General features: G+C 49.1%; 1 protein-coding gene across 2 annotated transcripts in view; it reads right to left on the bottom strand.

Moving 5' to 3' along the window:
• Window positions 1-2833: 2833 nt before the first annotated feature.
• Window positions 2834-12500, bottom strand: part of htr2cl1 (5-hydroxytryptamine (serotonin) receptor 2C, G protein-coupled-like 1) — a 33926-nt gene continuing 24259 nt past the window's right edge. For both annotated transcript variants that reach the window (XM_068587769.1, XM_068587771.1), the window contains exons 3-8: window positions 10453-11364; window positions 7990-8190; window positions 7042-7205; window positions 6813-6963; window positions 5583-5809; window positions 2834-4864 (exon numbers count right to left, since the gene is read on the bottom strand). In XM_068587769.1, coding sequence (XP_068443870.1) covers window positions 4271-4864; window positions 5583-5809; window positions 6813-6963; window positions 7042-7205; window positions 7990-8190; window positions 10453-10873 — 1758 coding nt within the window. In that variant the 5' untranslated portion in view covers window positions 10874-11364 and the 3' untranslated portion in view covers window positions 2834-4270. The remainder of the gene's footprint in view (window positions 4865-5582; window positions 5810-6812; window positions 6964-7041; window positions 7206-7989; window positions 8191-10452; window positions 11365-12500) is intronic.

Raw genomic sequence — 12500 nt, 5'->3', positions numbered from 1 at the left:
CACTGCGTAACAGAACGTAACACCTCCGGGGGTTCGAGAGCCGCCGTTTGAGGAAGAAGAGCGAGCCGCTTCAGACTGTTTTCTCAGAGCCGTCCGGTGACAGAGTTTCGTGTTTGTTGGCGGTCGGCGGGACGGATGCGAGGTTCAAAGACCGTACGGACGATCGGCATTTTGAGATATTCTCACATTTTTTCATTTGACATCGCTGTGAACGACTCGCTGCATGACGTCACCTTTTCCCCGTCAATTTGTTGCTAATATTCTATCACAGCCGGCGTGAAGGTCAGGATGAAATAAAATAGTCTCGCTATGAGTTGAACGAGGCAGATCGGTTAGCCTAGCTTAGCATTAAGACCGGAAACAGGGGGGCTATCAGCTAGCTTTGTTAGTTCTGTGCAAAGGTAGAAAAGTCATCGGCCCAGCAGCAGCTCCGAAGCTCACGTGTTGCATCTCGCCGCTTCCAGTGGTAATTAATGCTAAGCTAGGCTAACTGTCAGCTGGCTCAACCCTCCGATAATCTGTTTTTTCAATATTGGGCCGAAACATTTTACTTACTCATTTGTTGTCTTTTTATAATATATCTCAGATCCTCGGCTGCTGTTTTATTTAAACATAAACTATCACACACATAATAACTCAGGCTCCTTTGTATCTTTTACACGTTTTATTGTTCTTACGGCTCCCTTTTGTTTTATTGCTTAGTTTTGATCTGGTTTTATTCACTCTCTTGTTCCTCCACTCTTTAAATACCGTGCATTACTCTCATCAATATTTCCGGTTGGATTTCTTCCCCTTCTAAGCTTGTTTCATGAAAACATCTCACTCACAGAGTCAGACCACATTCTATTAAACTACATTATTTTAAGGAAGCAGCTCTTGCACAAAGCTTTGCTCCTCAAACGCATCGATACGAAACTCTGTCAATAAACGGCTCCAACTCTTTCTAAACACGCCGGGACCCCGGATCGATTAATCAGCTGAAGTCCCTCCAGAGACTCTGGACATGGACGGCGTCTGCGGCGATGACGCCGATTCAATCCCTTCAAAAACTGTGACTGGATCCATCTCAGAGAGCGATTTGGGCCGATACAGACGCAAGAACACGGGGAACAGAGGAACCCCATTGTTCTGGCTGCAGCGTAGTTCAGATGGACTTCATTGCATTGTCTCTTCTTGTTTATGCCGTTATTGTTGTTATTTCGATGGAAGGTGGATCAAGCGGGCTGCAATGTGCATTTTTGTCGATTGCTTTTTGCTTCTTTCTGCCCTTCCTGCGCTGTTTCGGTTTTAAGGAGAGAAGAAGAAACAAAACCAACCTTTGAGTGAGGCGGAGACGACCTTTTGGACACGTCAAACATGTAGGATACTCGCGGGCCGGACCCGACGTTAGCGCATGTAGAGCTAACGCCGCTCACGTAGAGCTACGCTCCCGTAAAGCTAACGCAGCTCATGTAGAGCTAACGTCGCGGTGAGAAAGAGTCCTGGGGTCTATCGGTCCACTGCAGGCTTTGACCTTTGCTCTTTGACCGTGAAGAGGGGGTTTATGGGTAAAGAAAAGGGAGGGTTTACATTCAGGTGGTAGTTTTGGCAGTCCTATGGCTGAAGGGAGGAAATATTGATTGATCGACTTTGATAAGGTGATAGGAACTTAACTGTGTCAATCAGAATCTCTTTGCGCTTAAAGGGGAACTCCAGATGCTAAGTGTTAGCCGCTCACAAGGCTAAGGAATTAGTCCTTCACAAAAGGTTTGACCAGGAACAAGCAGAAGGACCCATTTGGTTCTTGTTAGTACCTTTTTTAAGCTCCTCCAGAGACTCAGAGGACACAAAATAATTTAATAATTAAACTGGACCTGATGTGTAAAAAGGGAGCGCCCTTTTAAGAGATCTCCTAAAACGTGACTTGTTCTCAATGGGTTTCCTGTTACAACATTTAGCTCCACTGAACTAAACCTACGACGCCGGTCACCAAACGCACGAGTTACAGCTCTACGTCTCCGCTAGTAGCTCTCCGGTTGCTACGAAGTCTAAATCTGCCACCTTTAAAAACCCACACAACATCGAGTAGTCGTCCGACGGCAGAACGGAGCAGATGGTTTCAGATGGTTTCAGCTGATGGAGATGCAGAGTGGAGGAACCGCGCCGCCCGGCAGATGTCGACACCATGAGGGGGAGGGGGCCAAAGGGACGGGGGGAGGGGGGTTAGACCGTCCACTGGACTCTGGAGACTCGGGTTAAACAGACCCAGTTTGTGACCAAAAAAAAAGACACAAAATTGCAGCTTTGACAGACAACTGGCAGCCAACTGACGACCAACTGGCAGCCAACTGGCATTCAACTGGCAGCCAACTGGCATTCAACTGGCAGCCAACTGACGACCAACCGTCGACCAACTGGCATTCAACTGACAACCAACTGGCGGCCAACTGACGACCAACTGGCAGCCAACTGGCGGCCAACTGACGACCAACTGGCAGCCAACTGGCATTCAACTGGCAGCCTACTGACAACCAACTAGCGGCCAACTGGCATTCAACTGGCAGCCAACTGGCGGCCAACTGGCATTCAACTGGCAGCCAACTGGCGGCCAACTGGCATTCAACTGGCGACCAACTGGCAGCCAACTGGCATTCAACTGGCAGCCTACTGACAACCAACTGGCGGCCAACTGGCATTCAACTGGCAGCCAACTGGCGGCCCACTGACGACCAACTGGCGGCCAACTGAAGGCCAACTGGAGACCAACTGGCAGCCAACTGGAAGCCAACTCGCGGCTAACTAACAGCCAACTGACGGCCAGCAGACGACCACCTGGAGGTCAACTGACAGCCCAAAAACACATGCAATTTCCTGTGTTTTTGTGGCAAGCTTTTCCTCTGATGGAGATCATTCAAACCAAATCGTATTGCCTCCTCTTTGGCTTTCGCTGCGACGGTTTTAGCAGGTTTTGGCTGAGAGGTTTTTCTCTGACTGCGATCTGATCTTAAGGCTGACCTTGAAAGTAAATGCCGGAGAAGTTCTCCTCTCCCCCGACATGTACTCTGATTACATGATATGTATAGTAGAGGCGGCGGGCTGTCGGCTTTGACTTGCTCAATGCGTATCTTCAGATGAGGGAAATACATATCGACCGATTTCTTTAAATTCGTGCGATCGCTCGATCCGCCGTTCTGGTAAAAAATAAAAGGTGATCTGATCGAAGCCGAGGAAGACCTTGGAGGGCGAGTCTTACATTATTTGGATGAAGGTTGAGGATGACGAGCTGAGGCCGATGTCATAAAATCTTCATATTTTTCTTCCTTCTCGTAGAATGACATCTGAGGAAGCTTTGTGCACCTTTTAACTTAAAAACTTCACAGTTTCACTACTTTTTAAATTGCTCCGTTGTATAATTGAAACGTTCTCCATCATTGTCAGTAAAAACCTTTTTTTTAGGAGTTGGGTTCTTTACAAAGGGGTTGGACCGAAGGCCTGCGCCATTGTTTTCATTTTTCTTCTTCTTCTTTTTTCTTTTTTTTAGCTCTTTAGCCCCTCGTTCAGAGGGAGGTGACGTTTTCTGTGCGGCCACCAGATGGCACTGTGAGTCCACCGGACACCGGCGGTCGATGTACATTCCTTCATCTCCGTCCTCGCAGACAAAACTTCAACTGCAGCCTTGAGAAAAGTTTCACACACACACACACACACACACACACAGACACACACACACTTCTGTCGGCTGAATAGTTTGATTATACATGCTGGAAAGGTTCATTCGTATATATATTTATTCTATAACTGCTTGCTGTCAAGCTTGACCGGCACAAAAATAGATTTGGTTTAGTTTCTGGATCTGGATTCTTTGCAGAGGCTTGAAGTCGCGGCTTGACCCCCGTTGACCTTCAGCGTGGGTCGCGTGACGAAGAGAGTCAACTCCTTCACGCGCCGCCGCTCGTCGTCTCCGTCCCACCTTCGTCGCCGTGAAGTTCGACGACCGCTTTCGCCCCCAAAAGACAACAAACCCGACATTCAGACGGCAAATAGAAAACAAAACACGTCTCCTTTGCAGATCTCTCTCCACCTCGGAGGTTAACTTTTGATCGGACTTCTCTGCCGTGAGCGCTTGAGTTTGGGGATAAGGCTGCTCAACCCGAAACCAGTCCTTTCACAATAAAAGCACCCAGAATCCCAGCTCGTCGCTCGGCTGAAATGAAAGGGAGACGTCTAACGACAACGACGACGACGACAAGAATAAAAAAAAGAGCACGCGATCACACGCGGTCACACGCGGTCACACGCTGCTGGTGTGTTCTCTGGAGGCGGGGCTGTAGCTGAGCAGCGACATCTCCTGCTCCGCCTCCGTCTCCGCTTCCGTCTCCAGCTCCGTCTCCGACAGCGCGCCGGCGGCGGCGAGGCAGTCGGAGAGGCTCTGCGACGCCATCCCGACCTGCGTCTCGTCGTCCGTGGCGTCCTCCGGGTCCACCGCCAGCCTCCCGTTGCCCCCCCGCCCGCCGTTGCGGCAGTTGCTGTTGCGGTCCACGCCGCCGCCCGCCTTGCCGTGGCCGCCCGCCAGCAGCGGGGTCACGGCGTGCGACGAGCACGGCGGCGGCACCAGCAGGGTCCGGCAGCTCTGTCCGGCGGCGTTGGCCCCGCCCTTGTAGCGGCAGCGGATGTAGCTGGAGAAGGCCCGCCGGTACGTCTTGTTGAAGAGCGTGTAGACCAGCGGGTTCACGCCCGAGGAGATGTAGCCCACCCACACGAAGACGTTCAGCAGGTCGTTGAGCAGCGACTCGTTGCAGGAGCCCCGGCACAGCACGAAGGTGACGTTGGTGATGAAGAAGGGACACCACATGATGAGGAAGAGGAAGAAGACGATGCCCAGGACCTGAGAGGAGAAGAGACGAATGAATAAAGAAAAGAAAACATCTTCCTCCTCGAGACGTTTTTTTGTTGAACGCTCTGTAATCAAGATGCATGCTGGGAGATCAGGAATGTGAGCGCTTTGGTGACTCCTTCATGAGGATGATGATGGGCTTGTTTTAAAGCAGCATCATTTTTTTGAAATGTAAATAGGGGCTCAAACGACATATTTATATATAATGTCGCATTTTATTGTCTCTTTGTAGTCATTTGGTCTGTTATGTTCATTTCTGGTCTTTTTCCGCCTCTTTGTGTTCCTTTTGTAGCTGTTTTGTGTCTATTTGTGTTGCATTTAATGGCTCTGAGGTCTTTTTATGTCTCTTTGTAATTTGTTTTGTGTCTCTTTGAGGTGTTTTTATGTCTCCTTGTAGTCATTTGGTCTCTTTAAAGACTGGTTGTATCTCTTCGCGGACATTTCCTGTCGCTTTGTGTTGTTTTTGTGGCTCTTTGTGGTTGTGTTATATCTCTTTATTGTTGTTTTGTCTGTTTGTAGTTGTTTTCTGTGCCTGTTAATGTTTGTTTTGTGTCTCTGTGGTTGTTTTTTGTTGCTTTGTGCGTCAGTGTTGTTGCAGCTGTGTGTCTTTTGCAGCGACACCAGCATTTGTCTAAATAAAATACGGTGTAAAATAAAACCCTCGCTGCTATCGCGTCCCCCATCTCAAACAGGAAGCCTGCGCTCTCACCTTGGAGGCCCGCCGCTCGTTCTTTATGGCCTGCATCATGCCGCGTCGCCCGTGGCAACCCGCCGCGTCGCTCCGGCCGTGCCCGGCGGCCGGCGAGCTGAGCTGAGACGCCCCCTCCGAGCTGGGGATGATGCTGATGCCGTCCGCCGTGGAGGTGCTGAGCAGCTCGGCGCCTTTCAGGCAGCTCAAGGTGTTTCGTCTGCTGCGGGGGGGCGGGGCCTTTAACTCTGTGAGGAGGGGGCGGGGCAAGAAGGGTCATACTTAATTATGCGCAGCCGGGTACCCAGCATGCACCGATCCGACCACGTTTGAGCATGAAGGTTGTAACACGTCCATCTTTGTACCGAACGACACAGATTTCTTGACTGAAACTCCGTCCTAACGTGGACGGCGTTCCCGCTCAATTCAACGTAGCGGGGATGGTCCGAGCGGCGGCCATTTTGATCTGCACCGTTGTAGCGGGCTAGCTGTCCGTATCAAGCGACTTACGGAAAGTCACAGACGCAGAGAGCCAGAGGGAAACGCCTCCGATTTAACAACGTGATGCTTCATTCACACGTAGAAACCACCTCGCTTTGTTCGGCTCATTTTTAATAGCATTAAAGCACGGTGGAATAAGCTAACTAGCGAGCGGCTAGCCGGTTAGAAACGATTAGCCGACTCCACCATTCTGCTTAAAGGACACGCTAACGTTAGCGTACCAAGCTAACTAGCCAGCCAACTGTCTTCAGAGAGCTGCAACACTTTACCCACTTTACTGTAGCAGCTAGCTAACTAGCTAACAATCGTCTTCATGTGCGAGTAAAACCAGGAAAACCAGTTCAAAGTCCGTTCTTCTATTCATATGCAGAACACAGAGCTGGTTATTAGCCGATATGATCTGTTTACAGGGCGTTCTGTCGGTGCTGGAAACCATCTTTCATTATTAATATGAATAAACATGAAAACATGCAGCAACGCCACAACAGTGAAATAAACACAAACAGCAAATCTGCTTCTAAGTGGTTTAATTTGGGGGTTTTAAAGGCTTTTGGTGTGATTAAAATCTCCACGGAAGGGAAAACAATAGCAACATATGGCACATCAGAGCCCTAAAAACTACAAGCAACAGCTGTTTCATCTCTCAGCAATAATAACAACACATTGCTGAAGGTTAGGACTTTAAATTCCTTCATGAAACATATTATAATGAGTGATTTATTTCTCTCAAAAATGAACCATATTTCTTACCTTGTGAGTCTGAAGGAGCGAGAGTGGTGATCTGAGGGATTTGGAAGTTGCTGGGTGGAGGCAGCAATGTGTTCGTCAATGCTGGTGTGTGCAAAGGCTGCTGGGAAGTCTTTGACTCGCACAGGAAGACGGTGGCCTGCCTCTGGAGCACCTGGAGAGGAGGAGGAGGAGGATGAGGAAGAAGAAGAAATCGAGGGAGAGGATTGTGGAGCGATGAAGGGAGTGTCACCTGTATGGTGAGGCAGTACGTCACCACCATGATGACCAGCGGGATGAAGAAGGCCACGAACGAGCCAATCAGCATGAAGCGCTCCTCGTTGAGGACGCAGCTGCCGTTGACGAAGACCTTGTCCTCGTTGTGGAGGCCGATCACGGGGATCGGCATCGACACGCCTGCAGGGAGCGAGCGGGCGACAGGGAAGACATTTTTATATTGATTTTTTTAAAGAATGAATATATGTCATGTAGTAATGGGACGAAGACGAGGAGATGAATACCAGGTAGAACACTAATGGCATATCAATGAAGTAAGAGATGCACTCAGCTAGGTTATCAATAGTGGACCCTACGAGCCCATTAAGAGCAATGAGGGAGGAGTCAGCAGGCCGTTTGGGGAAGTGTGAGTCACAGCAAACACCAGGGGGTCAATAAGCATCTAAAACCAGTATAAGATCATCTAAAACCAGCATGAGATCATCTAAAACCAGTGTGAGATCATCTAAAACCAGTATGAGACCATCTTAACCAGTGTGAGATCATCTTAAACCAGTATGAGACCATCTTAAACCAGTATGAGACCATCTTAAACCAGTATGAGACCATCTTAACCAGTGTGAGATCATTATAAACCAGTATGAAACCATCTTAAACCAGTGTGAGACCATCTTAACCCAGCGTGAGACCATCTAAAACCAGTATGAAACCATCTTAAACCAGTGTGAGACTATTATAAACCATTATAAAACCATTTAAAACCAGTGTGAAACCATCTTAAACCAGTATGACACCATCTAAAACCAGTATGAGATCATTATAAACCAGTATGAAACCATCTAAAACCAGTATGAAAGTAGTAAAATGCTTTAACACGTAATAAACTCTCTCTAACGAGTAACAAACTGCTGTAAACCAGTAAATACACACACACACACACACACAGACACACACACACACACACCGATGGAGATGGTCCACACGGCGGCGATCTTCATCATGGCTTTGGTCCTGGAGTTGAAGCGGCTGTGCTCGATGGGGTTTCGGATGGCCACGTATCGGTCCAGAGAGATGGCACACAGGTGCATGATGGACGCCGTGGAGAACAACACGTCCAGGTAGATCCAGATAGGACACAACGCGCTGGGGAGGGGCCAGGCGTAGTCTGAGAGGAAGAGGAGGAGGAAGAGGAGGAGGAAGAGGAGGAGACGTTACAATGCTGATAAGACAGCGGTGTTAGTAAACAGTGATGAAGACGTGTTCGAGCTGACGAAGAAGCAGCTCCACGAGCCCCGCCTCCCGGCTGAAAACCTATACGTTCATAGATTATAGATTATGGATTATGGATTATAGACATGTGACGTGGAGGAAGGAAGGATGAAAGAAAGACAGATTACTGAGATGAAGATGGATGTGACAGGTTGGTGTTCACAACACTGCGCCCACACGGAGGATGAGTCACCACCACATTGTTCAAATGTGAGTCAACGGTTTCCAACTGTCAACCCAGTGTTACATTCACCACTCCTCTGGTTGTATAGAAGACTATTCTTCATGTTAAAGCTGCATTCTCTCTCCTGACCACCAGGGGGCGACTCCTCTGGTTGTATAGAAGTCTATGCTTCATGTGTTAAAGCTGCATTCTCTCTCCTGACCACCAGGGGGCGACTCCTCTGGTTGTATAGAAGTCTATGCTTCATGTGTTCAAGCTGCATTCTCTCTCCTGACCACCAGGGGGCGACTCCTCTGGTTGTATAGAAGTCTATGCTTCATGTGTTAAAGCTGCATTCTCTCTCCTGACCACCAGGGGGCGACTCCTCTGGTTGTATAGAAGTCTATGCTTCATGTGTTAAAGCTGCATTCTCTCTCCTGACCACCAGGGGGCGACTCCTCTGGTTGTATAGAAGTCTATGCTTCATGTGTTCAAGCTGCATTCTCTCTCCTGACCACCAGAGGGTGACTCCTCTGGTTGTATAGAAGTCTGTGCTTCATGTGTTAAAGCTGCATTCTCTCTCCTGACCACCAGGGCGCGACTCCTCTGGTTGTATAGAAGTCTGTGCTTCATGTGTTAAAGCTGCATTCTCTCTCCTGACCACCAGGGGGCGACTCCTCTGGTTGTATAGAAGTCTATGCTTCATGTGTTAAAGCTGCATTCTCTCTCCTGACCACCAGGGGGCGACTCCTCTGGTTGTATAGAAGTCTATGCTTCATGTGTGAAAGCTGCATTGCATGTGAACATATTAGTTTGAATGGCAAGCTAGCTGCTTATCCGCTAACCGCCTCGCCCCTAGCCACTTACCCGCTAGCTACTTATCCGCTAAATGCCTAGCCGCTAGCTGCTTAGCCAGCGAAAAATGATAGCGAGCGTCTCGGCTGGAATCGAGCTCATGAACTTGTTTTGTTCTCCTGTCTGGATGAATAACAACAACAAAACAATGTAAAGTGCAACTGAAAGAAAAACATCAGGCGGGGGGGAAGCGATCACATGCTGTGTCAACACACACACTCACACACACACACACACACAGACATACACACACACAGACACTGCAAAGTCCGTGTCTCGCTGTGTCTTTCCGCAGTTATTCATGCCAAGAGTCTTCACAGAGGACAAGACCCGCGACCGCACACACACATTCGTATACACACACACACACACACACACACACACACACACACACACACACACACACAAACAAACGAATGATTCACTCTGCATGCATTGCATATGTGCAGCCTGTCCTGCGAATAAGAGAAGAATTTAAGGAGTGTGTGTGAGTGTGTGCTGACAGAGTGGGAGGCAGCTTGTGTAACTTTCCAGAGGTCAAACACTTATTGGGGGCACCGCATGACACACACACACACACACACACACACACACACACACAAGGTGTTACTCTGCTGGCTCGCGGCTGCGTTGGATTTTCCGTGTTAATACGCTGACGGAGAGTCAGCAGGACGAGTGTGTGAGATGTAAAAAGTTCATTTTGAAATACAAACAAATGTTATAAATAGCCAGCCTTTGTGTGTGTGTGTGTGTCTGTGAGTTTGTGTGTGTGTGTGTTTCTGTGTGTGTCTGTGTTTGTGTGTGCTGGTTATTTTGGAAGCTTAATCTTCATCAATTAAATTCAGTCGGCATTCTGGTAATTCTAATTAAGGAAACTCAAACATTTGCCAAAAACTGTAGGTGTGTGTGTGCGTGTGTGTGTGTGTGTGTGTGTGTGTGTGTGTGTGTGTGGTCCATCACTCAGCCTGCAGTGGGGATCAAAGCAGTCAAGCAGCCGTCTGAGGGACAACAGATTCAGACTCAGCTTGTGAGTGTGCATCCGTTGCTCAGAGGGTTGTTGCCGGTGTTGGTGTGCAACATTGATTGCCGCAGTGAGGGACTCCACGGACACAGCAGAGGTACGTGGAGGTCAAAACTCACCGTAGAGGATGTTGATGAGGGAGACCGGCATGACCAGGATGCCCACCAGCATGTCCGCCACGGCCAGCGACCTCAGGAAGAAGTTGGTGGCGTTCTGGAGCTTCTTCTCCAGCGACACCGCCAGGATCACCAGGATGTTGCCGCCGATCGTCAGCGCGATGATGACGAGGATGAGCAGCGCCGGCCAGTTCTTCTCCTGCAGCGTCGCCCTGAGGACGGACTCCCGGGTGACGTTGTCCGGGCCGGCGCTCATGGCGGCCGCCGCCGCCGCCGCCGCCGGGCCCCCGAGGCCCACCCCCCACTGCAGCGTCTGGTTGAGGTCCAGGGGGTTGACGCTCGGCCAAGCCATCCGACCACCGACCTCCAGGGAGGAGGTGGTGGTGCTGAACCCGCCAAGGAGAGCCCTCTCTGGGCCGCCCATCCCAAAGAGAGACCCTCGCCCTTACTAGAAGTTTAAAAAGGGGTTTTATTCCACTTCCTCGCCAGCAGAGGGAGGAAGACGGCGGGGGGAGAGAAGCGCGATCAGCATTGAGTGGAACTTATTTGAAGAGTTTTGAAGAGGGGGAAAGATCAGGGAGGATCATGGGAATGGGGGAGGATGGGGGAAAAGAGGGAGAGTGTTTCTTTCTTTAGTTTATGTTGTATTCCAGTGAAGTCTCGCTAGCTGCAAACAGCCTCAAATTGTTCCCTGAGCTTTGAATCTCCCATTTCTTGGCCATAAATCATCGGCGAGGAGTTCTCACGGTGTTGCTCGAGCCCCAAAATGTCCCCGTGTTGCTCTTGTTCAGTCGCATCCGCCTCTCGGTGGAAACGAGAGCTTGAGAGTTTCTAACTTGGAGCCCAGCACGAGTTTCCAGGTATCCATGGCTGCGGTCCGTCTTTCCGCTCCGGTCGATTGATGATCAGGTTGATCTGCGAAGGAACCAACAACAAAAAAAAGGACCTTTGATTAAATCAATCAAATCTTTTCCGCTCGCATCTCCCACGACTTCCATGTACTAAATCAGTTAAAGAGAAATCAGGGTTCCAAGGGACGAACCCTCGATCGGACCGAGATGAAACTCCTGGAAGAAAGAAAGAGGTTTCAGGAGAACCCGCCGGGTGGGTTCTGGATGAAAGCCTTCGGATATAAAGGGGGTTTTCAGTAGAACCTCAAGTGTGTTCTTGTTGAAACCCCTGAAATTTAAAAAGGTCCTGAAAGACAAAGCCCTCAGGATACAAGAAGGTTCCCAAAAGAACCATCCGGGTGGTTTCTAGATGAAGCCCCTAGAACATACAAAAGGTTCTCAAAAGAACCCTTCTAGATGAAGCCCTTGGGATATAAAAGGTTCCTTAAAAGAACCCTCTGGATGGGTTCTAGACGAAGCCCTTGGGATATGAAAAGGTTCTCAAAAGAACCCTCTAGGTGGGTTCTAGATGAAGCCCCTAGAACATACAAAAGGTTCTCAAAAGAACCCTTCTAGATGAAGCCCTTGGGATATAAAAGGTTCCTTAAAAGAACCCTATGGATGGTTTCCAGGTGAAGCTCTTGGGATATAAAAAGGGTCTCAAAAGAACCCTCTGGATGGGTTCTAGACGAAGCCCTTGGGATATAAAAAGGTTCTCAAAAGAACCCTCTGGATGGGTTCTAGACGAAGCCCTTGGGATATAAAAAGGTTCTCAAAAGAACCCTCTGGATGGGTTCTAGATGAAGCTCTTGGGATATAAAAAGGTTCCTTAAAAGAACCCTCTGGATGGGTTCTAGACGAAGCCCTTGGGATATAAAAAGGTTCTCAAAAGAACCCTCTAGGTGTGTTCTAGACGAAGCTCTTGGGATATAAAAAGGTTCCTTAAAAGAACCCTCTGGATGGGTTCTAGACGAAGCCCTTGGGATATAAAAAGGTTCTCAAAAGAACCCTCTGGATGGGTTCTAGACGAAGCCCTTGGGATATGAAAAGGTTCTCAAAGGAACCCTCTAGGTGGGTTCTAGACGGAGGTCTTGGCAGGTGAAAAGATCATCCACAGAACCTCCTGAGAGCTTCTCGGAGGAGCCATTACGCCATAGAATA

This window comes from Clinocottus analis, unplaced genomic scaffold (assembly GCF_023055335.1).
Source record: "Clinocottus analis isolate CAN_PGR_092001 unplaced genomic scaffold, fCliAna1.0.p SCAF_21, whole genome shotgun sequence".
NCBI classification, from domain to species: Eukaryota; Metazoa; Chordata; class Actinopteri; order Perciformes; family Cottidae; genus Clinocottus; species Clinocottus analis.
Note: the sequence above shows the minus strand (reverse complement) of the source record. Positions and strands in the feature narration are given on the sequence as shown.